Consider the following 27,276-nt stretch of genomic DNA (forward strand, 5'->3'; position numbering starts at 1 on the left):
GCTGGAGCTCTTCAGAGCTGTTGGTGGTGGACAGAGCTATGGGACTGCTCCAGTGAAGCTGGAGAAAAAGCAGAACTGGGACAGAAGGAATGAAATCGGGTCCCAAAACAAGCTATGGACAGTGGTTGAAGGAGGGCTTAAATTTTTTAGTCTTTCTATCTCTGTTGGTGCCCCCCCAGACCTGCCATGGAGGCATGCCATCCTCTGCTCTCAGCATGCAGTTGCCTCTGCTTGTAGGGTAGTGGAAAGAGGCAGATTTTTGAGGTGTGATGGGATTTCCCAGCTGGGGTGCCGTGGAGACCCAATGTTGGGTTATTTCATTTTGCTGTATGGAGTGATCCGGGCCATATGTGAGGCTTCAGTCCACGTTGGAGTGTCTCCTTCTGTGCCAATGTGCTTAACTATTACGCTGTGTGGGGTCTAAAACAGTAAGTGGCTCCTTCAGGAGGGATGTAGGAAGAATGGCTTCTGATTGCCATCTCCATCCAGATTTTAGCTGAAACATCTTGATTACCAATTCTTTGCTGGAGCTGAAGAGTGCCACATCTTCCAGCCCTTCTTTGTTATCACTTTCCTAAGCTAAAAAATGGGTAAGTTTCCAGAGCTTTTTCAAATTGATCTTGGTCCTATCCAAAGCTCATCTTCAGAGTCCCCTGGGTGGCAGCAAGGATTTAGGCAGGGGTGACCAGTCCCACATCTCCCCCCAGCGACGCCTCATAGCGGCACTCCACACCTGGAGCTGCCTCTTCCCGTGGTTTCCAGGGCTACTGGAGCCAGGAATCACTCAGACATCAACCAAGAGGGAAGGGGATGACTAAGCAAATGTCAGAAATGCTTACTCTGGAAACCACGCTGTGTCGTCCTGCACCTTCCCCAGTTGGAGCTTAACGCTGTCTAGACGACGGTCTGCTCTGTGCAAACTCCATTAGCTGATGCTGGCGGGCTGGAAATGTGCTTGGAATGCCTTTGTTGCCCCAGTGCTGGATGCAACCTCAGATCTTCTCTTCTGGGGGTTTTGGTAATCGGAGAGCAGCCAGCTGGGTGTTGTAATGGCAATGGGTGCTGTGAGCAGGAGAGATGATTTGGGAGAACAGTGGGCAGAGATAAAGGTTGGGAGGCAGTCAAATGTGCAGCATTCCCCCTCCTAAAAATGCACAAGAGGTGTATTATAAAGAGAAAACAGAAGCACGAGGTGAAGCAGTGACTTGTCTTGCCTTGCTCACTTGGTGATTAAACTCAGGTCAGGTGTTAAAGCCACTCTCACTACTCCTCAGTGAACTTGACCCATGCATTTTGGATGCCAGAAATTGCCAGCGCTGCTTTTGGTTTCCTTTTTGCTACTTACACTCTTCTCCATTGGCTGCAGAGATGATTTAGCTCCTAACTAGACACTTAACTCTGGCGCTGAGAAGCTAGGAGGGATTTCTGGACCATTTCACAGCAATAGGCTGTATCAACAAAAAGCATTTGATGCTGTTGGCCCACATCCCAAAGTCCTCCATGCTATATTCTCATGCACCACCTTGTCAGAAAGCTGCTGTGGGTTGCAGGATGCTTCTCGCCTCTTCTGCAGCTGAGAAATCCCCCACAGATCTCGCTCTCCGACTCTATAATTCAGATCTGCCTTTGTGTCACGGGGGAACTTGCTGCAGCAAATCAGTGGTGCTGATGAGCACCCGCTCCTGCTTGTATTTCAGAAGCTGCAGGCAAACTTGCCTGCGTGGTCAGTGCAGTAAAATGAAGCCCCAAATATGCAAAGCTTTGTGCCAGCACAGCCTCATCTGGAAAACTGCAGCTTCCATCTCTGCTGGCTTGTAACTACCCAATGGGCCCAAGGGGACTGCCCTGGAAATTTGGAAAACACAAATGTTTGCTGCTGCAAAGGGACCTTCTATGTCGAGTTTCAGCCCAGAGCATATATTTTTTAATGGCAGGATTATACAGTCCAGAGACATTGAGCTCATGATGAAAATACTGCCAGGCTTTTATCTGCAGCAATTCCAGCGTTCTTAACAGCCCAGTGGAGAGCGAAAGCCTCCGTTATCTGAACTGCCAATTAATTTAAGCACATTTCCCTCTCCTGATATAAAGATGTCGCTTCTCTGCGTCGGTGACATTGCTTTGGCCTCTGAGGTCAGCAGGCTCAGCTCAGTGTGACCTGGCAATGCTGATCTGCATTGCTGAGCCTTGGTGCAGTTATGTTGGTTTCAGGCAGCAGAGTGTCATGTTGTGGTGGGTGAAAAGAAGGGGGAGAGTGGGGAGAGAATGGACAACTGCAGTGTGGGGTGGAAGAGGTGCAAAGAAGGGCTCATAGGGACTGTGGTTGTAGGCATGGTGTGTGTTGGCATTGGTGGGGGTTCCTGTGGTCGTTGCACACAGAAGATGGCAGCAGCTATGCTGTCTTCTCTGAAAAACCTTGACACCAGGCCAGTGCATATCTGGTGTATCCAGGTGATTAGATTTCATTGGCAGCAAGTGGTCTTCACCCCAGTTCTTTCTATCCAACGACTTTGGTGTTTTTCACTCTTGAGTAAAGTAGATGAGTGCTCCTCTCCTAGATGCTGTTGCTCATGCTCAGCAGACGGTGAATCCAGTCAGGCATCCTCTTGCTGCTCACTGTGGTCCTGCAGGGTCCCAACCCTGGGCACAGACGTGCCAACCAGACCCTTTCCCATGGTCAGGTGGGAGAGGTGATAGAGCTGAGAACTTGCTTGATGTCAAGATAGAGCACATCCAAAATGGTGGTGTGTTCCCGGAGCTTTGTTCAGTGTCTGGGAAGGCTGATGGGATTTCATATCTGTCCTCCTCATACATAAGAGCTTGGGACCTGGTTTGTGTTTGAGTAGTGTATGTCCAACTCTTCGGGTGGGACTGAGCCTGCAGCTTGACCCAGCAGCTGCTCTTGCAAAGGAATTCCTATTTCTGTGGCATTATCTGTGACGAGTGGTGAGATATCTCACGCTTAGCAGTGGAACAAGGTTTAAAAAGTCCTGACTAAACTTTACAACTGACACAGGCTCAGTCTGAGTTGGGATGATAACACAAATAATTCCCCAGTAAATCTGGATGATGGAGCCCTGCATGCAACGGTGCAAACAGCTGCGTGCAGCCGGAAGAGACTTTCTAATCAGGCACGAAGGTTTCTGGGAAAGTCTCCTCTGCGTTGGTCCTTCCCAGCAGGGCTCAGGTACAGGCAGAGCACTGCTGTTGTGCAGTCGCTGCTGAATTATATTGTGTCATGGTTGCAACATGCTGGGCAGAACCTCCTCTTCAAGGCAGCTCTGCTACAGGCAGTACTCACCTGGGACTGTTCCGACCTTCACCAGATTCAAATCTTGAGTTTTATCTATGCTAGATAGGGAAACAAGGGATTTTGTCTGTCACGGTCCTGAATTACAGTTCCCCAAGCACCAAGCAGATGAGCTGATATAGTGAAATTATCCTAAAAAACAGAAGGGGGGAAGTTACAATTTCTGTTTGCAGTATGGAAGGAATAAATTCTGACTTTCTCATGTCCGCAGCCCAGCTTGCAACAGGTTTAAAGCACGGTGCAGATGGCTATGCAATTATTGCCAACATCTACTCGTTATATTAGATAAGGCCCTGGGTTTATTTAGGAGAAGCAGATGGAGGGAATACACAATATTTTAGACGTCTTGGCAAACTGTTTTTTCCTTAGAACAACATTACACATTTGCTGTGATAGTTCAGGCCAAAACAGAAAATAATAATAATTAAGGAAAAGAATTCTATGAAAGAGGGAAACCAGTGCCTTTTGGGAGTGGCAATCAGATGTGCACTAAGGAAGGGATATTACCTTACGAGTCTTTTGGTATCAGTTGCCTTACTTTAATCCTCATCTTCAAGACCCCTATGACAGAGGAGATTTCATGTGAAAGCCATCATTTTTCGTGTCTTGTAGATTAAAGTTTGAAAACATGATCCCATGTTTTCCTGCCTACAAAACCTGAGGAGTCAATGCAAATAGCCCTAATATAATTAGTATTCTTTAGATGTCTAGTAATTATCAATCTAGCTTTGTGGATTTGGGGTCTGACTACTTATTTCTGGGGTGTGAACGCTGGTCAGGCTTCAGCTCTGAGCAAGGAGATTTGGATGTGAAATGCATGAGGGGCAATTGTAGTCTGGCTCAATTCAGCTCCAGCATCGATTCAAGCTAAGATGTCTGGGAAGGCACAGGCGAGGAGGGAGCTGGCACACCTTTTGGGGTGTGATGTGATGGTGTAACATGAGCAGCAGCCGAGGGCATTCACCATGTATCCAGGGAATAATGACACAACCGTCTGCTGTCCAACCACTCCTGAGTTCAATGTTGGCTCCTATCCACTCTCAAAGTAATTAGCTAAAAGAACTTGTGAACTAAATGCTCAACGTCTCATCTTGCTTCCAATGCTTGCAATGGACTTAAACTGGAAGTCATGAGCACGGTGCCAAAACCAGGTCATTAAATTAGCTAGACCCAGGCATGCAGATGGAGGCTGTGTTCCCATAGAAGAACTTCCCAGCTGCTAGAGGAGACATAAGGAAACACAAGCAGCGGTGGGTGCTCACACACCCACTAACCCCATTTGATGCTTGATTGGCATATCAAGTTATACCATCTCCGTGGTCATCTCTCATGATATACAAATAGCAGCTTGACTTGAGTGTTTCTCATTGGGCATAGTAGGCTTGTACTGGAAGGAGCAACACAACGAGACTACAGGCAGGCAAGGGGCAACGACATACTGGTGGCTTGTTGTTTGTCAGCATTTTGCTACACTGTAGGGGGAAAAAAAAGAATGTTTTTGAGGTTCTGGTCAAGCTCTCTTGCTAGGATGGTTCTGTTCAATTTGTGTGCTGTTTGGGATCTCTGGTTGGTCAAATGCATGAGTATATCTATGCACCGATGTTGATACTGATCCATTTTTGTCACTTTGCAGCTTGCAGTGATGCAGTGACACCAAAGTGTTGCATTAACACTTGTTAATGTTTAGGAATTCAGGACTGCACCACGGCAGAGCAGAAAGGAGAAAGATGGCTCTAGCTCCAAAGATCAGCCACCTCCTTGTGCTGCTTCCTGGCACTGTGTTCAGAAGTGGATCAGGCCAGGGAGGGTGATGATCACTGGTTGATGAGAAGGTGGAGCACATGGATGCAGAAGAAGGTCTTCCTTCCACGCGTGCCCTCAAGAAACCAGTGCACAGCTTGGCAGGATCGCTTTGGGAAGAAAATCCAGCTGTGCAAAGAGGCCCAAAAGACAGTCACAATACAAGGATCTCCCTTTCATCCTGACTGGTGTGCACAGCACTGCCAAATATTTTTCTTCTCCTTTGCACCTGCCCCTCAATGATGTTGCTCTCCGTTTCTCTTCTGCTTGCACCAGGAGAGAAGGCTGAGCTCCGTTCTGAACCTTTCACTGTTGGCTGGTTTTGTGTATGTGTTTTTCTTCTTTCCTTCCCCCAACACCAGTGTAATTTGACAGTGATGACATTTTCTGCTCAGCTTCTGAACAGTTATCACTGGGGACTGGCCAAATGCAGAGGGTGTTGTGGATCTGGTTCCAAACAATGCAGGTTTTGTCACTGCTCCCAGGGCAGCCTGGCAAGGAGGCTGGGTGGGTCCTGTGATGACGGAGGGCTGAGATGTGCTTTTAGTGATTCAGATCTCTCCTGCAGTGTCCTTGCTGCCCTGCTAGCCCACCTGGCAGAAAAACACATTCCCCCATCCACCTACCAGCCGTCCTCTGCCCTTTGCCCAGTAGAAGCACAGTCACACTCCTCCTGACTTATTGAAATCTAGCATCTAGTTGGGGAGATATTTTTCATGCACACAGGATTTGAGGTTTCTTCCTTTCTTCCTTTCTTTCGTCAGGTAAATGGCAGCTTTAAATCAAGTCAAAGATATTTGTAGGCTTGACATGAATTGCTTTCGCTAAAAAGGAAAACACATTAGAAGTCAGAATAGTTCATTTTAGAATTTGACAAGTGGAACAAATGATCCCAAATGTTGTTTCACTGCTTTTTTTTTTTCTTTTTTTTTTTTTTTCTTCCTTTTCTGACATAAAGTAAAAACACTTTGAACGTTTTGTTGAATCTGACATTTCCCTCCCTCTCCTATTTAAGAATCTTGACCTGCTGGCTGGCAATCCTGCCTGCAGCAGGAGGTTGGAATTGGGTGGTTTTTAAGGTCTCCTCCAACCCAACCATGCTATGATTCTATGACTGTAAGCTACTAAGCTAACACCCTCTGTTTTCCTGCCCATACCCAAAAGACTGTGGGACGCCAGGAAAGTGCTCTGGGCTCCCAGTTCCTGCTCTCCTCATCCTCCGGTGCCAGGAACAAAATTCTCAGATGCCCATTTCCAAGGACAGAAAGTAGTCATCTCTCCTTTGTAATGTTAATTTAGCAAGACTCAAGGTATGACCTACTTTCCAGCCACGATGAAGTGCAGGATGGCTTTAACTCCTCTATGCTCAGATTTCCCAGTGTATGCTCAGTGAAATGATTTGGACACACGCATTTTCCTGCCAGCTGCCATGGCTTACAGCAAATGAGCCTCCTTTTATACTACGTGCCATGGTGTGTTGATGTCTTTCCTGCTTAGAAGCAACAAGGACTTATTTGAGTAATTGCATCGTTGTAACCAGAATATCTCCCTTCATCCTGGGCAGACGCCAAGCCATCAGCCCCGTGCTCTGCAAAACCTCATTCTTTTTGTTTGAATGCTGCACGCTGCTTGGCTGCAGACTGTCTCACTATAGCAGAGGAGCGTGTGCCTACAGATGCTCCTCTCCCTTTTATCTCCCTGGAGCCTTGTTCAGGAATTACAGTCGGGAAAATAGGTTGCAGGTGGTTTGGGGAGGGGAGCAGTAATTCTGCAAAGAGGTTGCACTGGTTTCCAGGCTGCATTCTGTATGCTGAAAGCCAGTGACAAATTCAGTGATGCCTACAAAGGAAAGAGTTGGGATGTTTTATATGCTGTTGTAGGTGTGCTTTGAGGGGAAGGAGTAAGCTTAGACCTGCAGGTATTTGGATGCTGAGATTGGTGTTGGCCATGAAGCAGAGAGCTGGCAAGCAGGGTCCTTCCATATGGAAAGGCCCAGACACAGCTGGTGGGGACGTCACCGATGTGGAGTGCTGGAGCCAACAGTGGGACCTGTTCATGCCATGAATTAATCAGTGCAATTAGCATGCCACATCTACTTATCGGATCCGACCCGGTGTTGACTGTGTGTCATTGGTAGTCAAGATAAAGCTTACGCACCGTGAAATCAAATGGAGTGAAAGAGGGCATCTTTCCAGCAGCTCTCAGCCCTGCCTGCATGCAGCTTTGTGCTGCAGCTGGGAGAAGCAGGGCTGGCAGTGGGATCCACGATCTGATTTTGGCTCGCACTGCAGCTCGGGTTGTGAGCTCTAAAGGAAGGCTGGGGAAGAGGTGCTGCTTGAGTGTTCAGCTCAGTGATGGAGATGTTCCATCCTCCTCCATAACTACAGACATCTGCTCCTTCCAGGGTCAGGAAAAGTGGTCTAGTGGCAAGCACAGAGGTTGTGCAGTGTGGAGCAGCAGGATTTGCTTGTTGGAGAGTGCCACAGAGCCGATAGGATTATAATGCTATGTCGTCTGATATACGATAAGAATCTGACTTGCTGGGTAATAAGCTTTTATGGTTCCTGTGGATGTTACATCCAGTTTCAATCAGTTGTCACAGCCTTTCATTTTCCTGTGGATGAAGCTTATGTTAATTTTCCTGATACCGGGAAAGGTGTACTTTGTGACTCCTTGTGGAACTGTGGATATTTTATGAGTGTATGCTTCTCACATTGGACTGGTTGGTGTATACGTGTGTCGATGCTCCTTTAGTTTAGAGCCCAAAACCTAGAAAGCCAGGAGTCCTTTGGCCTGGTTCTGACCCCAAATAAGGCTGATTCCCTTCCAAATTGCTACTACAGCAGCTGAAGTAATCAGTCCAGAAATGTGATGATAGTGGGCTGGTGCCTGAGTCAGAGCAGAGCCATTTGCTGTGCAGGATGGATATCGTAGCCATTCGAAATGCACCCAATAAAAGGCCTGTCTGGTTAATATGAATTGAAAGGACTTTTTTTTTTTTTCTTAAGGCAATGAAACTTTTTGATAGAATCTTTCATTTCAACATGCATGTACAGTTCTTTCCAACAAACTTAAGCTGTAAATTTGTCAAGCATTTAGATGGTTGCTTGTGGGTTCTTCAGCACTGGGACATCCATCTACTGCAAGCACAGTGGCAGTGATCCTGGTGGTGTCAGCTGCCGTGGGGCTGGGGTCTGTTTCTGTCTCCTGGAGGAGAAATCAGACAGAAATACAAGGGGAAGACCACAGATTGAGATGGCAACCAGCCACGGGCCGCCCATACAAAGGGGAAGCATCTTTAAACTGGTTGGCCAATATTTCTGAAGAGCTACCACAGCTGAAGCCATCAGTATTGGCTCCTTCAAGATAGAGAAGAAAAGCCCACTTCTCCTTCTTCCTATTGGTTTCAGTGTTGGTGAAGGACCTGGAAATCACTGTGGCCCCATATTTTGGGGTCAGTGCTGCCAAGCTGTCTGTGTTAGGTGGGGTTGATTCTATGGGTATGATTTGGTGGTTGCCATTTCTCTTCACAAGGAGGCTTCTGTGCTTCTTGCAAACTGGATCTTTTTCTTTTCTTCTTTTTCCCTCCAGGAAAGCTGTCTCATCAGTATTTAATCTCTCTCCTAATCCCACTGAAGAGTTTGACTCAGTTCTTATGAATGGGCTTTTCTTTTTCTGATAAGATGGCTGAAAAAATTGCTCTTTCCATTTACTTTCTAGGACTAGAGTTTCCTATAAATGAAAAGATTCCATTAAAAAATGCCTATGTTTATACCAGTGATTTCTCCTCTAGCAGAACCCGGTGTTGTCCAGCAGAGACACCTACTTGGAAGTGTTAATAATTCTGTTCTTTATCTTGCTGCTGTTTGCTGTAGCTTTGTGTTATCTGCTTGCAAGCAGACACACCGAAGCTGCTGGACTCGCAGCCAGCCCCGGTTCTTTGGCGAGCATCTCTTGTGGCCTCCAGTGTGATTTATGGACAGTGATAACAGGAGGTAGCAGTGATATCAGGCAGCTCTGAAATGTGCAGCATCGCGTGGTAATGCGTCTTGTGGAGCCAGTGCACAGAAATACTGAGCTCTCAGGTACTTCCAGAAGCGGATTGCTAATTATTTATGTTAGCATAATGTTCAGGAAGGACACTTCCCCTCTGTTCCTTGCATCCTTTTATACCCAGAGGAACGAGCTCTTTTTATAACTGACTCCAGGTTTTCTTAGAACAAAAGATTTTGGGCATTTATCACAAATTTGGCCTTTTTGTCTGGGAGCAGATGTCAGAGCTTGTTAGTGTGGAGGTGGTGATACAGAGCGCTGTATGCAGCCAGCTTCATATTACATGAGGAGCAGCGTGCAGCAGTCCTGAGCACTGCTGAGCTAGCAGGATCCGTGCCCAGATCCCTAGAGCGGCAGTAGCATATGAGGAAGAAAGGTCTGATGGCCTGCCTGTACAAAAGGGAAAAGGCACAGAGGTATTGTTGCACTCAAACAAATGCAAAGAGAGCTGCAGTGTGTTTTACAGGAGATGTGAACCCTCAGACTTGGGTTGAAGCAGACCCTCCCCACCTGTCTGCGCCAGCAATGGTTTCCAATTTCTCCCACCATCCAGGCTGCGAGAGGGGAGCTGGCAAGAAGTGACTGCTGGTGTAAACAGCCTTTTGTCAGCGTAAAGCAGTTCCAGAAATGTCTCAGGAGCCCCAGGCCAGGATGAGTCGTGTTGCTGCATTCAGCCCCAGATCCTACCTGTCTCTTTGCCAGAGCCAGTCTATTTGCACAGCCTACAAGGCTGCAGCACCTGGCTGTCCTTGTGCAAAATGCATTGCTCAAGGCTCAACACCCACCTGGGCTTTCTCACCACCTGCCTCATTTACCTGCAAGTCTCAACTGAGGGCTTTTAGACCCAGAGCTGTTGTCTATTTTACCACTTCGTACCCTTGTTCATCCATTTGTTTCACTGGAAGTGGCATTATTTAGCTTGCTGCTGTGTATTTCTCTCTCTAGGCAAAATCTGTCTGCGGTTTTATGGTCTTCCAGTGTGGCTGATTCACGAACAGAGTTGGCAGCTACAGCTCAGCCATGTAGACATGGACAAGTCACAAGATTAGACTGAGATTTGACGTGATCCATGGACCAGCTCTGCAACTACAGGAGATGGCAGGGTGTAGTGTGCCCTATATTATTTAGCTAGGGAATTACAGCATTAGTGATGTGGGAATTAATGAATACTTAGGGTTTTTGACTAGGGGAGGTTGCCACGGGTTGTTTTTTTAATACCAAGACCACTGAAGAAGACAGGACTGGAATGAAGACCTTCAGCCATTGATGCCCTGGGACTATTTGATGGTGTCCCACACTTACTCCTGTTTTGTCCTTGATGAGCTCAGAAGCAAATTAATGAACATACAGAGTATCCCCCCCCCCATTCAGCCCATGGCACAAACCTGCCTGATGACAGCACAAATCCATTTTAGCTCACTGGAGACTAATTGTGCTTTTAGCAGCAACACCTCAGGTGGATGTTCAAGATTATCTTTCAGTGTGAAGTGTGCATGGTTCCCTGGCTACTGAGGTTTATAAGCAAGCAATTATGTTGTGAGGATGTAAGGAAGGGAAAAGAGGAGCAAAATCATTGGCATGAGAGCAGAAAGTAAAATTAAAGTCTCTGAATACAATAGCCCTTGGTTTAAATCATCTCCTGTTGCTTCTGCTCAAATTGCACCAATAGAGCTGATGTAACACGAATTTTCAGGTCGTGGAAATGTAGGAACAGGTGTCCTATAGAATAGATACTCTGCTCCTCAGGTTCTGGCTTGCTGCTGCCTCTGTTGCCATCCAGCATCTCAGCATGCTTTTTCCTGATCTCCAGCACCTCCTGCTGATTGAGTCTGGCCCTTTCCGCACAGCAATGCTGAGCCTGCTCTTCCCTGGCCCACACTTGGCAGCAGCACTAAGTCAGTCAGTAAGTCAAGGACAGGGCTTTTATTCTGGAAACTGTGAGCACAGCCCCATCCTGCATGGCCGCATTTTCCATGGCCCACTTTGCCAGACATCCTGCATAATACATACTACATAATAAAACTACATGTTTCCTTCTGCATAACTCTGATTTTGTGTTTTTATGGCAGCTGGCCACTTGGCTGAGAGATCAGCTACACGTTATCAGGCACTGAGCAAAATGGGCAGGTGGAGGCTGATCTCGGGTGCTCTACACCTCTCACAGTGTTTCTGTGTGTTGCTGTGAGGGAAATGGAAAATGGGAAATGATTTCAAACTAAAAGAGAGGAGATTGAGCTTGAGTGTAAGGAAGAAGTTTTTTTACATGAGGGTACTGAAGCACTGGCACAGATTGCTCAGAGAGATGGTGGATGTCCCATCCTTGGAGATATCCAAGGTCAGGCTGGATGGGGCTCCAAACACCCAGTTGAGCTGTAGATGTCCCTGTTCAGGAGAGGTTCAGGTTGGATGTCAGGAAGAATTTCTTTTCTGAAAGAGCGATGATGCATTGGCACTGGCTGCCCTGAAGGTGGGGGATCACTGGAGGTGTCCCAGAAACCTGTAGATGTGGTACCAAGGGGCATGGTTTACTGGGCAATGTTTGATGATGGATGGTTGGACTAGATGATCTTAGAGCTCTTTTCCAACCTTACTGATCCTGTGAATTTATTATTCTCTTCCTTTACTGCGTCCTGAAACACCAATGCGATTTCATTTTCTGAAACTACTCCATTTTCAAGAATCATTTGGTTTTGGGACCTGTATTTCTTCTTAGGGCCATGTGAGCATATCAGAGGAAACGCGCCTTACTCTCTGGATGTTCTCCTCAAATAAGATTCCCTGAGCAAAAATTAATTTTGCAGAGATAAACTGTATAAGCAGAAACTTCTTTAAATATTATGAAACACAGGGTATGGGTACCTGAGGGATCTCTGAATTTATTGCAGAAGGCTCTGGCAGGTAATTTCTAGCACAGCTGGGGGGGTTCTTTCCCTCTTACTGTCTTAAAATGGCATGTGTTCTCTAAGTACAGGGTGCTGTTTCGTAAGGTTCAGAGCCAGACCCACTCTAAACGCAAACAGCCTCATAAAGGTGTTGTGGATTTTCCCATGTCTGAGTAAAGCTCAGCAGCTCATGAGGAGCACGCAAATTATTGGTTTTCAGCAGATCCAATGAATGACAGGTATAAAAACTGAAGCAGCCTGAACAATGCCCCAAATCCATGCTTTGGAAACAGGAATTTGCATTTTTAATCCCGTTTTCCTTTCTCTTTCCCTTCTCTTCTTTGAACTCTAGGATTCTAGCAACTGCTGGGACCGACTTCGACCTGCGGACCCTGCGAGCCGTCCGTGTGCTGCGGCCGCTGAAGCTGGTGTCAGGAATCCCAAGTGAGTGCCATGAACCTGTCACCTTCACAGCCAAATGGGTTCTATACCTTTTGGGGTCTAACATGCTTTTATGAACAATATGTTCTTCCCTCACACTTCCAAGGCTTTGAGTTTTTGCTGTCCCAGTTTTGATACGGCCATCTGATGTAGTTCCTGAATTCTGTTGGTGCATGGCAGGGTGTTGTCCTGGGACTCCTTTGTCGTTGGGTTTGAACTGTTTCAATTCACATACAAAGCTCTGAGAACAGAAACTTACAGCTTTCAGACCCCTTGCCCTGACCTTGGAACTTCTGACTGATTTACCAGCCCAGTAACTCACAGAGGGAAAAATCCTAAGGCAAGGAATAGACAGGACTCAGTCTTACCTTCTCATTGGCAACTTGGTCTATTTTACATGCTGATGTGAAGGGTATAATGAGGATAAATCGTGCCTTGCTTATAGCTTGAGACCACCCAGCACCAACACCACTCCTTGCTGCTCTTTTTGAGCAATAGGACAAGAGCGAATAGCCTCAGGTTGTGCCAGGGGAGATTCAAGTTGGAAATCAGGAGAAACTTCTTCTCTGAGAGAGTGGTCAGGCACTGGAACAGGCTGCCCAGGGAGGTGGTGGAGTCTCTGACCTTGGAGGTGTTCAAGAAACATTATGTTGTACTGAGGGAGAAGACTTAGTGGGAAATATTGGTGAGAGGTGAACGGTTGGACTGGATGCTCCTGGAGGTCTTTTCCAGTTTCTCCATTTCTTGGAGATGCTGTGATTCTATGATTCTTTATCCTTGTTCACCAGTTGCTCTGCACAGTTGGCTGTCAGGAGTGTCTTTCATTTCTGGATGTGGAACAGAGAGGTCTTCTCTCTAGCAAGAGCCAGTGAAAGGAAACCCCTTAGCTCAGGGGATGCTCTGCTCTGCATTAACTCCTTGCCTGCTGGCCGGCTGCTACCTTGGGATCAAAACGCCACTGCTGTAGATATGAAGCAAAGGTTTACACTATGCACTAACAGCAAATTTTCCCCAGATCAGCATCCTTTCATGGGCAAGGCTTTAGTCTGAGTGCCCAAATAGGTCAGGTCCTTGGTTAGCTCTAAGAAAGGTACTACTTACTAACATATATCTAAAAACGAGATGCTGTATGTTTGTTGTGTCTGCGTCCAAGGATGCTGGAGAAATAAAGCTGGGGGAAAAGCTGATCTTTTATTTTATTTTATTATCTGATATATTTTTTATTCAGGTAGCTCAGGATGTACCTTGTGCACCTGAAATATTGTCTTCTTCCTCCACGTACTGCAGTCAGTTCAATAAAAGATATTGCTTCTGCTGATGACTGCTATGGGGAAAAGGGCCTCAAGTTAGGGAATGTTGACTTAAATTACTTCCAGCCAACACAAGTATCAGCTCACTGAGTGTCGAGGAAAAAAAATAAAGGGCTCAAGTGTGATGATGTGTTTACAGAAACGCCAGGCCCTGGTGTCCCTGTTAGGGGCTGTGATTCCTTGAGGTGTTGTTGTCTGGGTAAGGTGTGCTCTCCCATCTGCTGGCATGCCCTGGACCTGCACAATCATAACCACAGAATCTCTTGAGTTGGAAGGGACCTTTAGAAGTGATCTTGTCCCACCCCTGGTGATGAACATGGACACCTATAACTCCAGTAGATGCTCAGAGCCCCGTCCAGCCTGACCTTGGGTGCCTGCATGGCTGGGGCACCACCACCTCTATGGGCAACAATATTTTCCTATATGGCATTATTTGATTTTATTTGATTATTTGATTTGAAAGCTGTGAGCACTGTGTATTTTTTCCCCCTGTAGTAAATGTAAAACTGAATGCTCATTCACACAATCATCTTACAGGCTTTTCTTCTACACTCTAGGTACTTTTTCCTCTCCAACAGATCTCAGTGCTGTTTTTTTTTATCCTGTATTGCCCTCAGAGTGCCCTCAGCAGTGCAAGGTGGTGAGACAGCGATGGCCCTTCCTTCTCAGCACCTTACAGCAGGCCACCAAGGTGGCTTTCAGCTGCCAGTTATCGCTGAATTTATTTTGTTATGTGCGTCTGCATGACGTTATCTGACACCTCCATCTCGCCTGCCTCTCTAGCCTTATCTCCCCTGGTTTTAATTGAAAATGAGTTTTAGTGCCTGTGAAAAAGCTGTAGATGGAGAACTCTGGGAGAATGTTTGAGTCTGGTTTTGTTCCTTTTGCTTCTGTGCTGGTCTTGTGGAAGCAGACCTCAGGCAACTTGCACTGTCAGGGGAGAAGCTGTAAGGGCCTGGCTGTAAGTTGGCCCCCAGCTGAATTTGGGGACTCCACCAACTGCAGGGAATGTCCTTTTAAAGTCCTTTTGAGTCTCTGAAGCTTAAGAGACCTTTGAATCTGGGATCTGAAGAAAGGAGATTGGAAAAAGATAACTTCCCTGCTTCTGTGTCTGAAATATTGAGCGTGTGAAGGTTTCTTTACAGCGCCCTAGGAAAGCAGCATTGCATGGAGTTCAAGTCCTAATCTGTCCCTTAGATGCCCTGTGTCCCCTGCCTCACCCCCCTGCTCCAGCCCTCATTTTCCTTCCCTCCCTGATGACCTGTATTTCCCTGTCCCTGCAGGTCTGCAGGTCGTCCTCAAGTCCATCATGAAGGCAATGGTGCCTCTGCTTCAGATTGGGCTGCTCCTCTTCTTTGCCATCGTGATGTTTGCCATCATCGGCTTGGAATTCTACATGGGGAAGTTTCACAAAACCTGCTTCTCTAATGAGACAGGTGAGTTTGGAGCTTTGCTGCCATCCCAATGGCACTCTCAGATCCCATGCTTTCCATCTCCATTTCTATCTTATCCATCTCCATAAGATTCCTATCCCCATCCTGTTCTCATGTGGCTTTTCCTTTCCCATCTTTACTGAGTTAACAGACTTCTGTTCACCCTGTGCACCCTGGGATGGATCCTCCTGCCACTTCAACACCAGCTCTCGGTGCTAGTGGACTGCTGTCAGTCTACCCAAGAATGATACAAGGGTGTTCAGGGCCTCCTGATTTGTTTCACAATCATCACAGAATCATAGAATGGTTGGGTTAGAAGCCAACCTGAAAGATCACCCAGTTCTAACTGCCCTGCCATGGGCTGGTTGCCCCCCACCAGACCAGGCAGCCCAGGACTCTATCCATGGCCACAGGCACCTCCAGAAGGGCATATAATACATATAAAGAAACAAATTTCAATGGTTGCAGCCCTCTGAAGGGCAGCTTTTTATTTCAACTTGTTGGTCTCTGCTTGGTATCAGTGGGTTTAGCTCTGCAAACTGCAGCAAAAGGGAAATTTCCTTGCAAGATCTTTTGGACAAGTTGTATGGGTAGCAGAGGATGTCAGTGCCATTGGTAATATTGAAAAGGTTGGGAGCAATCCCAAAAATTGAAAAAAACAAACAGGTAAATAGATGAAAAGCAAGGAGCCCTCTGATGGAGAAAGGTTAAAAATGCCCTTCAAACAGAGCAGAGCAGGGAGCACTCATGAAGGTGAATGAGGTGGGCAGGAGCAGGCACCATGCAGCGCTGGCAGTGCAACAAGTGCTCAGCTTCACTGAACTCATTTCAATTAAAATGAAAAAGCCTTTTTTTTTCCATGTAATTTTTAAATATTCCTGCTATAATAGCGCTAATAGGTGCTGATTATCTGGACTAACCACAGATGAAAATATTGTTCCTGTCTCCAAAAGATGCAATTTAAGGTATAATTGACTGTCTTTAAAGCACAGTCTTGTATTTTCAGTGATTATCACTAATAGGTCTTCATATTGATTTATTATGTGCATTCAAATGGTAATAAAAGAACATCCCAGCCAAATCTCTGGGCATCCTTCATGAGGGTTTATAATAAACAACATGGAAACAGTTTAATATATTCAGTTTACACAGAGTTTAGCAAAAAGAGGGAGAAATTGTTTTTTTGCTTATGTTCCTAAGAAACATTAACAAAACAGAACACAGCTTGTACAGGACAGTTGGGTGTTTAGAGATTTGTTTGTGAGCAGCAGAGTGATTCCTAGAAGAGATGGAGTTTCATAGAATCACTGAGGTTTGAAAAGACCTCTAAGATCATCCAACCCAACCGTCCACCTACTGCCAACATAAACCACGTCCCTCAGAGCCACATCTCCACACTTCTGGAACACCTGCACCTCCCCCCTGGGCAGCCTGTGCTGGTGTCCAACTGATCTATCAGAGAAGTTTTTGGGCTGGAGAGATAGGGGAAGAAAACTGCTTTGCTGTGTGTGTGTTTTGGTGCCAAGCAGAAAAGGTTTCAGCTCACTGCAACAACTGCAGAGGAACAGCAATAATGGTGACCACAGAGGTGCAGGAGGTAGCAATGCTCTTGCTGAGATGGCAAGGAGAAAACACTTAAGAATAACAAGAAGAAAAGATCTGCAGTTTGAGCAGCACTCTCAAATTTTTTGCGCTGCAGCCCTAGAATGAGCTGGGTGAGTTCTTGCATCCTCGGCTTGCAGGCTGGGAGCACTGGGCTCTGCAGTTCATTCTCTGCTGGGGTGGCTGCATCCAGTGGGCAAAATAATACAGATATATTCATATTTCCTCCCCAGAAAACTAGTTAGCTTGGAATGGAAAAACAAACCCCAGCACTCTGTTCTCTGCAAACAAGCGTGACATCAGCGGTGACTGAGAGGTCTCAGTGCCAAGCTGGGGGCTGAGAACAGATTTTGTCACTGTGCCCCATGGTGTGCAAGCGACTGCTGCTTGCTGAGTGACCCCCAGCCAGGAATTGGGAGTGCAGCCAGAAAATGCTGCATGTCACATCTCTGCCCTGCAGCACCTGGCATCTCAGCAGTGCAGAAAGCGGCTCTGCTTACGGGCACTGAACCCTATTTTTCCCCTCCCCTCGTTGTAGGGTGAGTTATGGGGATCGATGCCACCTGCTTTGCAGGAAATGATGCTTTTGGAAAGGCAGCGAGGCTTCCTGGCTCTGCAGTCCCTGAGTGGAGCAGCAGAGCATCCCACAATGCTGTCAGCGCAGCCTTTTAAACCCTAAGTGCTCATCAGATCCAAAGAGGTACATTAACGAGCGCAGGCCTGAGACCACGGGCTCAGACAGCTGACTTCAGCATGCGAATGTGAACCTCGTTAAAAAGATGACCCGTGTCAAAGGGTCGCAAATTGGTGGATGAGGACTTGCTCACATTGGTGTCTATTCAAGTCCTCCAAGTGAGAAATCTCTGGAGATTTTTTCCTGGGACTGGGGAGCAGATGAGGGCTATCAGTCATGAATTCATGTTGTGGAGGGAAGAAAGTGGAAGTGTCAGCAGTCAACGTTGCTGTAGAGCTGTGAGCCCGGAAGCCCTGCAGGAACAGACTATGGCAGAGGGATGCTGGGGACCAAAATATGGCAAAAAGTTCATTTGAGGCTGACATTTGAGGCTGGGCTGAGAAATGGATAAAAAAATTAGTAGCTGTGTATTGTCTGGTGGGTGCCAGACTTGTTTTCCTCTCCTGGCAGCCTCTGTGCAATCTTGCTCTGCAGACACAGGACAGTTTTTAAGCAGATGTCCTCTGCATCTCACTCAGGCCAAACACTCTGAATCTGCTCTAAAAAAACAAAGGACATCACATTTACTTCCCATTTTTTCCCTGGTGTGCTCCCTTTCCTCATCTCTTTACCCCAGCTATGGTGTAGGGACCAATTCTGCTCTGTCAATGTCTTTCTTTCCAAGAGAAAAAACTCATTGCTTTTTTAGAGCAGCAAAAGGCCAGAGAGATTCTCTATTAGAGCTCACAGATGGTCAGCAAGAGCCAGGTTTGATATTTCTTTGCACAGCCCTGTCTCACCAACCCCTTCCCAAAGCCTGCAGTGACCAGGGTGGGAGCTGGGGAGCGATGCCCCGCATCGAGGTGTTGAGTCAACAGGAAAAGGCTGCACTTACACACACATCCACATCCTGCAGCCACGCTGATGGGTTTGTTTTCCTCCTGCAGGCTTTGCTCTGTGGAATGATTATTCCTAATTATTGTTAGCGCTGATTTTGTTTCCTCCCCCTGGTGAATTTGATTTTGTGGAGTTTGCTGCTCCACCACCAGATCGTGTCGCTTTTAAAACCATGTAATATTTCCAGAATTGCAACTCTGTGTAAGCAGGGACGTTGCTTGGTGTATTTATTTACTTTGAAAAGCCAGCACTTTATTTTTCCAAACCGCTCTCTGCTGGCGCTCATGATGTCTCTGGAGGGATGCAATGACTCACAGCTGGCACTGGAAGACGTGGGACACTTTTGGCCATCCCCAGTGGCTCTGAACCATTGCAGATTGCTTCCCCCTTTGCACTGCCTGAACCAAAGCTCAGTGGAGCAGCCCCATCCCTGCTGCTGGATGCTGTCTTTGACCTTGGGGTAGAAACATGGAGCTTACAATGAGACTGGAGCTGAGCAATTAGCTATGCTGTGTGAAGCTGCATCCGTATCTCACAGCATCTTCTTTTACGCAGCCATTTCCAAACCTTTGATTTTATTTTACTGTACTATTTCTTTTCCATATTGCTTCTCATTGGTGGCACCAAGAGGCATGGCTCAGTGATGGGACTCAGTAGGTCAGGTTGGACATGGTGATCCTGAAGATCTTTCTAACCCGGATGATTATGATTCTGTAAATGATGTGGCTGAGCACTGGGGCAAACTGTGGGCAGTTCAGAGGTAGTTCTGCTCCGCTCTGCCACTTAACAGCCCCTTAAAGCATGGCAGTATATAAATGCTTGCCCGAGTGTAACATCTTTTACATGCCCAGAGTGGCACCAAGGAATCGTGAAACGCAAACCAGGTTCATCTCATGGTGCAAAGAGGATCCAGCAGTTCCAGCTGCTTAGCTGGCTTTGATCAGTAAGTTTTTCTCCCTCTGTTCTCCTGTACAGGTGAAGAGGTGGGAGATTTTCCTTGCGGAGAGGAGCCTCCTGCCAGGCAGTGCGAGAGTGGGACCACCTGCAGGGAATATTGGCAAGGGCCCAACTATGGCATCACCAACTTTGACAACATCCTCTTTGCTGTGCTCACCGTCTTCCAGTGCATCACCATGGAGGGATGGACCGACATCCTCTACAATGTGAGTCTGCAGCTGCGGCTGTAGGGCTCCTGGGTGCTGGAATGCACTGCACTAGTTTGAGAATGTCTGTGCAGGGAAAAATAGAAGTCAATTTGTTTGGCTTTTTTTGGCTTTTTTTGGGGGGGGGGGTGGGGGGGGAGGTCCTTTTTGAATCTTTGAGAATCAATGTGGACCTTGTGCCTGTTGCAGGGCTGTCCCCACTTTCATGCTTTGTTAAGCTCTTCCCATATTTTCACAGTGGGTGTAACAGGTCTGAAGGATGATCCTCGTGTTTTGCACTTCCATTTCCTAGGATAGTAAAGGACTTTATCCAGTACAGGGGCGCAAAGGACACAGCACTTTTCAGCTCACTTTAGGAATGGGGATGACTTAGCAATGTATGACTGCATCAGCTGCTTCCTTCTGTTGACTGTGGAAGAAAGGAAGGTCTGACAGCTATGCGTGGATGATCTGAATTACCACGTCCTGTCTTAGGCAGAAGTGCCAGTGTGGAAAATAAAACATAGCAGGCGTTAATAGACCATTTCCCTGACTGGTAAGACTACAAAATATTCCATCTACTTCATTATAGTCTTTGGTCCCATGCTGGGCTCTTCTGCAGACCTTCCTGTGAGGGTTTCTGTAGCAACAGGGAAGTATTATTAATACCAACCACAGTAAATTGCAAGGTACAAATCGTCAGTGCTTGAAGCTGATATATCTGATTTATTGTCATTCATAGCTCAGTTCCTCCGTTTCTTCCAAGTCCTTACCTGCTTAAAGTGATCTCTAGAAGGGCCCATTTCCCCATTGCATCCCCTTGCCCTGAAACTTTATCACACAACCTGGTTCTCCCACTCTCATTCAACAATCCCACTCCTTCCTCTATTGCCAACTGTTGTAAGAAAAGCCCATTAGCATCCTGCCTGGGATTGATTAATCAATATGTGGTGTATTAGATCATTTTCTCCCAAACTGCTTTTTGTACCACATGCAAAAAAACACCCAGAGTTTAGTATTGGGGTATTGATTGTGGGGGTTGCCTTGAAAATTATTATAGTATCATTTTAGATGTCCCTTCATCTAATTGGAAATAGATGCCTGGATGAGATGCAGCATGCATTTGCTGTACAACGTCAGGCCTTGCCTGAGACCCCCAACCCTGGTTGGGTTTCAATGGTTGATGGGTTCTTTGTTGGATTGGAGGATCTCTGGATGGTTTACTTGCAGCGTGCTGCCTGCAGTGCTACCAAACCACTTTGCAGCCTTCCCACATCTGCTGCCTGCAGCCAGCTCTGCCCCTCTTCCTCAGCCCCATCCCTGTGCTGCTCTGCTGGCTGAAGAGCTGGCTGTCCTTTTGCAGGTTAGCAGCCAAGAAAAGATGTGGGTGGAGAAGTTTCACCCTGAAGTTTTTCACAGCTCCAGCCATTGGCTGTTCCCCAGCTGCTTGGCTTTCATCTTGGTTTCTCCCATGCCCACTCGAGGTATGTTAAAAAGAAGCAAAAAAAAAAAAGAAAACTTAAAAAAAAAAAAAAAAAAAGAAGAAAAAATAGGAAGTAAAAGCCCTTGCTGCAGTTATGGCAGCACATGCAGAGCAGTGGGTGTCAGTGGTGCTAAGAGTCCTTCCAGCTCTGACCCGTCCCACATCTCAGCTGCAATCATGAGTTCCTACTGCAGCCATACTGGATTATCATGAGGTGTTGCCTCTTGCATCCAGCAGTGGTGGAATGCATTTTTCTGCCATCTCTCCTGAAGGAAAGCTGCGTTCCCCAGGTGCAGGATCCTCATTGGAGCTATGAACCTACTTTCAACGTGTAGCTTAATTATGATTTGCAAATGTCTGTGAGACTACAAGATACAGTCTGTGTAAACTGTGACTATGCATTAATAAGGAACAAAGCAGGTGCTTCTCCCACCAAGCAGGAACAGAGGAAGGCTGATCTTCCCTTTCCTCTGCCCTTACCTGACCGCTGCCATATGCAAGGTTTGCTTGGCTGGGCTGGGTTTGCTGCCTTGCTTTTGCTCACCCTTCTTCTTCCCAAGCCCCACCTCGGGTCTGTCCTTCGGGTTGAAATCCCCGGGACGCCAGGCAGCGTAGGACTGAATGCAATTACGGGGAAGCTGAGGTTACCGACTGCTTCCTTAATGGGCCATTCATTTCCTCCTGCAAAATAGTGATTGATTGATCGCGCTGCATGAATGGGGCTTTGTTACTGCTGCTCTTCCTGCTATGGGGTGCTAAGAGCTCGAATTTGTCTTTGCAGTCAGGATGGGGTCAGTGGCGGGGTGAGACTGCTTTACCACTTCTGCATCGACGCTACCAGGGGACAGAGCCGTCTGCCCTGAAAGCAGCTTCAAGACAGAAAAATGAGGGCTGTGTCTGAAGGTTGATGTAAATCGATGCTCACGAGAAGAGGGAGCTTGGGTTCGGGTCCGATGACTTGGCTCAGGTCCTTCCAAAGGTTCCAGTGAGAGCTGCTTTGTGAGGGTTATTGAGTCATTTCTTCATGACTTCACATGGTGAGCAGATGCAACTTCCATACATTCCTTGCCATCAAAGGCAAGGCTTTGCAGTCAGTAATTACCTTGCTGGTATCCACTCCTCCCGTGATAAATTGAGGAATTAGGAGGGCAGAGAGAATGCTGGCTCACAAATCTCAGCCCTGTTTTTCCTTGCTGATCCACTGTTTATAATTCCAGAGATTCGTTTTAATTGGGGCCAAAGAAAGCTTTCTAGCAAGGCTTGATCTGGAGGGTGATTTATGCTCGAAGCAAAAAGACTGAATCGTTAATCAGGTGAAACGCGCTAAGAGTAAGCAGGGGAAAACTCCCTGAGTCAGCAGCACAGGAACACCAGAGCAGTATCTCCGAAGGAACACTTCTGTGGGCTGCAGATTTGTCGGCTGCAGTGCTGTTTATAGCCAAAAAGGACGTGAGGAGCAACAGGTGATTTGGGGAGGTCACTGTGTGCAAAGGACAGGAGACAAGAAAGTGCCTTTTGTCTTCCGAGGTAGAGACAGAGCATCTTTTGGACTGGGAAATGAGGGAAAACCTCCTTAGAGCATCAGATCACTATGAGCAGCAATGCTGTTCAAGGCGCTCTGCCCACTACAGCAGGCTGATGCACCATTCCAAGTCCTGCTTTGGTGGTGCTGACATTGGGCTATGCTCAGGACAGGGCCTTCCCATGGTAAGAATCATAGAATCATATCATAGAATCATAGAATGGCCTGGGTTGCAAAGGAGCACGATGCTCATCCAGTTCCAACCCCCCTCTATGTGCAGGGTCACCAACCAGCAGACCAGGCTGCCCAGAGCCACATCCAGCCTGGCCTTGAATGCCCCTAGGCATCCACAGCCTCCTTGGGCAAACTGTTCCAGAGTAAGTAAGTAAGTAATGTTCACCTGGAGTATCACAGCATGGATGGGAGTGATGTAGGACAGCAGGAGCTGCACTGTCTGCTTCACATGTGCCTGAAAGAACTATTGCTGAGCTCCTAAGTGGTAACTGGTGATCAGAGAGTCTCTTGGGACCATTATGTAAATGTATTAATTAGTTCTCGTAAAGTATTTTAATATGCTAAATATTATCATGCTGCACTTGTTATCCTGTCAGAAGCACAGCTGACAATGACCTGGGCTTGTTAGCACTGAGGGAGAACAATTCCACAATGCCTCCAGGTTTTTGCCAAAGGGGAAAGAGAATAGGTGAGCTGTAGTTGTGTTGGTGGTTTGGCAGCAAAGGCTGAACCTTCCCACCGATATTCCTGTTGCTGTGACTGTGTTGCTGTGTTGGTGTGACATACGGCAGCAGAGAGGCAGTCTGGCAGAATGGCACCTGACATGGAAGTGCATATGGAGCAAAAGCGTGTCATCAAATTCCTCCGTGAGGAAAAAATGACATTCATTGACATCTGCTGAATATTTATGGAGACCAACACAGAGAGGCAGTGGGTGGGCTGCATTGCAGCAGTGGTGGCATTGGTTACCTCCACTGGTACAGAATTTTACAAGTGTGGCATGTAGGCTCTTGTTCAATGCTGGTGAAAATGCAGAGCTAATGGTGGCGACTATGCTGAAAAATAGTGTTTTGTAGCTGAGATTTGGCTCTATCAAATAGCGTTGTTGTGCTCTTTGTTCCAGTTGTAGTTTTCCATGGAAGTAAACAGGAGGCATAACTTTTGGAGCAACCTCTGTGTATGCAGCCCACTACAACTGCCATTCACTTAATGTGGCTCCGACGAGCCAAAAGGTTGGACACCCCTGAAGCAGATGATCCTATAAGTCCTGCTTTCCTTCCTATAGCAGTGATTCTCAGCTTTTCCCATACCAGGACCTTCTCATTCACCGTGGGCCCCCTCCTGCCCTTGGCCCTGATCACTGTGGGAAGCTCAGATTGCTCTGCCAAGTGTGAAAAACCAGAGATGTTTTGTGCCTGCATACAAACACCTTGCTGTCCTCTATAGAATCACCAGTTACTCCATAGGGACTTAAACTCCATGCCAGATATTACTGGTCACTGTAAATGAGGCACCTCGTGTAGACCTAATGGCTGTGGTAGGTTGGGGCTCAGTGCTTTTGTTACATAGGAAGGTTTTTGGGCTCTGTGCTGTGGTCCTCTCGCAGTTACCTGGTGCGTAACCCTCTGGGAGGTGCAGTGGTGCCTTTGCAGCACACTGGGCTCCCAAGGACCTGAGGAGTGTGCTTTGCAGTGGCCCCGTTTCTCCTACAGGAAACCATGGCTCAAACCTGACTCACCTGAAGCTGGTAGGAAGCTGGATGTTGACTTTCAAAGCGCCAGATTTTCACCTTTTATCTTTCCTCTGCAGGAGCTCAAGGATAACATGGTGGAATTTGCTTTGCAAAACAGGGACTCCTTGCAGGAAAGGAGAAATGTCAAAGTGTACGCTCACTCTCTTTTGATCTTAATGGCAAGAGATTTTCCTGTTTCTTCTATTTTCTACTGTCAAATATTAGTGTCCAGTGGGTATTACAAGAGCGTGGACTGCACCTAACCTCTAATATGCTTGTAAGTAGAAAGGAACAGTTCAAATAAAATGCAAGTTTGCCCTAAATTGGATCTCAACTAGAACTATACCCTCACTGAATTGAGGATGATTCACTTGGTATTTTTTCACTCCTTTTTGTGTCTTTGAATTTCCTACAAAGACGCAGGAAGAGAAGGTCAGGATGTAATTATTGTTCCATGCCCAGCCCAGAGGTGGTGGATGTGTTGGAATTTATTGGGGCAGAAGAAAATCTGTTTTACCTAGTTGTTTGGATAGCTCACGTGTGTTTCTGGGGACTTCTGACTTTCTGATGTTGTGTTGCCTAAGCCAAAATGCTGTCTGGGACCGTGGCATCTGCCTAAAGCCTGGGATGTGAGTGCAGGGAGAGCATATACAGCAAAACTCCCCGCTGCACTATTAGGAGATGGATTATCCCTGGGATCTGGTGTTCACCAGCACTGAGCATTCACTGTCACAATGAGGTTGCTCTTGGGAGTATGTTGAGCACGATGAGAGATGCTCACATCCAAGCACTGGTTACAGAGCTGGCAGTGCACATACAGTGTGTGCTGGAGCAGTGGCAGCTCAGCACCTGTACCAGAGTTAGTGCTGCTGCATGGATGTGAAAGACTGCTCTTTTCCTCCCTGCAGTTTTGTAAAGAAGGAAAAATCCCTGGATGCTGTTAGTGTTAAATAGTATTTACTATCCAGTTAGGATGACTGTAATCTTCTAATAAGAGTCAGGCACCTCCTACGTGCACACAGGGTGATGGATAATCCCTCTTGCTGCTGCTGAGGGGTAGTGTTGGTTTCTGGTGGTTCAGTAGGACCAATTGCTTACAGGAAAATTAAGCAGAGATGTCTGGAATGGGTTGATGCACAGACCTGGTTACAAAGGTGTGGGTTTCACCCATGCTGGCTCTCAGCCTGCTGCATCCCCACTGTGCTGTTGCAACGTGTGTTTGGCTCAAATAACAGGGAAGATCATTATTGTGTAGAAAAACGAATCTTTGAGGATGACATTAATTCATTTAAGTTGTTCTTATGTTTGTGGCAGTCGTGTAGTCCTCAGCCTCTCTCCCAGGCTTCAAAAATCCTTGCACAAACAGAACAACCCACCACTTGTATCCTGCTCCAGGCACAACCTAATGGCTACGTGAAAATAACAAGCATTCTCTGTGGCTTTAAAACCCTCCCCAGAACTCCATGCTCTGTCCTGAGCTCCTTGCTACAGAGCAAAAGGTGGACTGGATTTCTCACTTGGGTTTCCCCAGGGAGATGTCTAACAATGGGCTTTGGAATAGCTCTGTCAGTGATGAGACATGGTTGGCTCCATGTAATACAGCAGTATAAGAAATGAGCATGAATGAGCAGCACTGCTTTCACCTGCTAGGCTGAATTTCTCTTCTGGCCCCTGTGAGACAGATCTGAATAGGAGGAATCTGCACCCCTGATGGGTCTTGTGTGGGAGGATGACCTGCCTGCACAACAGATTTTCACCACTCTAAATTCTGCATTGGCCAGCATCCATTTATTTATGCCTTCCTCCGCTTTCTCCTGGATTTTGGAGCACCACAGAGTCTGTTTGCCACAGGGTGAGGTCCCAGATCTTTTAGAATCATAGAATTGTTTGAGTCAGAAGGGACCTTAAAGGCCATCAGGTCCCACTCCCTGCAGTGCTCAGGGACACCCACAGCTCCAGCAGTGCTCAGAGCCCCAACAGCCTGACCTTGGCTGTCTGCAGGGATGGGGCACCACCAGCTCTCTGTGCAACCTGTGCAGTGCCTCACTGCCCTTACTGCAAACAACTTCTTCCTCATATCCAGCGTAAATCTCTCCTCTTTTAGCTGGAAAACACTTCCCCTTATCCCTGCTGAAGAGTCCATCCCCTTCTTTCTCACAGCCTCCCGAGAGGTGCAGTTGTGTTGCAGGCACTCTTAGCGTGCTTCCAAAGATACACTGTAATAGCAAATGGGGAGCTTGTCTAGGGTTGAAGTAGCTTTGCAATGTTTAGGTGCTAAGACAGGTCTGATGCATGTCTCTGGCCATGCCCAGCTCTCCACCTGTCTGGCAAAACAGACTGTCTGCGCCCACGTCTGCTGGAAGCTCTCTGTAAAGCTGAAAGGTGGGGCATTTCAGCCCTGATTCAGCACACTGCCCTGCTCAGAAAACCGCCTGAGCAAATGGAAATGTAAAGCTGAGCAAGTGTTTAAGTGCCTCACCGTATTTTCTGCGTTTTATTGAATGTCTCAATGAAGGTATATTCAAAATGACTGTGGGGCAGCCACCTCCAGGCTTTGATAGGAGGCTTTAACATATACAGCCGGAGAATGACATACATCATACAAACTTAAAGAGCCCTTTCAACAAAGCAATTGCTCTCTGAAAAGAAATGAAAATCTCTCCAAACAACAGCTTAATCACCAGTGCCTGCCAAGAAGTGAAAACTCCAGCTGAAGAAATTCGCTTGCAGCTTGACAACATTACAGCAGCGAGGGTATAAGCAGCTCTCTTACATGCCCTGCAATTGGTTTCCTACAAAGGGAAATAAAAGCAGCTGGATGCTTTCAGAAGCATGCCAGCCTGCTTGAGCCATGACTGCTACATCTGTGGTTGAAGTGGAAAAGAGTAAGAGAAAACTTCTTTGAAAGAAAGGAAAAGAAAAAAGAGAAAAGAAAAGAAAAGAAAAGAAAAGAAAAGAAAAGAAAAGAAAAGAAAAGAAAA

The 27,276-nt window shown here is 46.8% G+C and overlaps 1 protein-coding gene across 2 annotated transcripts in view; it reads left to right on the forward strand.

The window, feature by feature from the left end:
- The window catches only part of LOC306953785 (voltage-dependent N-type calcium channel subunit alpha-1B-like), a gene marked incomplete at both ends in the record, with an annotated part of 257,528 nt that overhangs the window by 80,742 nt on the left and 149,510 nt on the right, over positions 1–27,276 (forward strand). For both annotated transcript variants that reach the window (XM_079544765.1, XM_079544766.1), the window contains 3 exons: positions 12,398–12,489; positions 15,080–15,232; positions 19,377–19,564. In XM_079544765.1, coding sequence (XP_079400891.1) covers positions 12,398–12,489; positions 15,080–15,232; positions 19,377–19,564 — 433 coding nt within the window. The remainder of the gene's footprint in view (positions 1–12,397; positions 12,490–15,079; positions 15,233–19,376; positions 19,565–27,276) is intronic.

Source organism: Tetrao urogallus (genome assembly GCF_951394365.1).
Source record: "Tetrao urogallus genome assembly, chromosome: 19".
Classification (NCBI taxonomy): Eukaryota; Metazoa; Chordata; class Aves; order Galliformes; family Phasianidae; genus Tetrao; species Tetrao urogallus.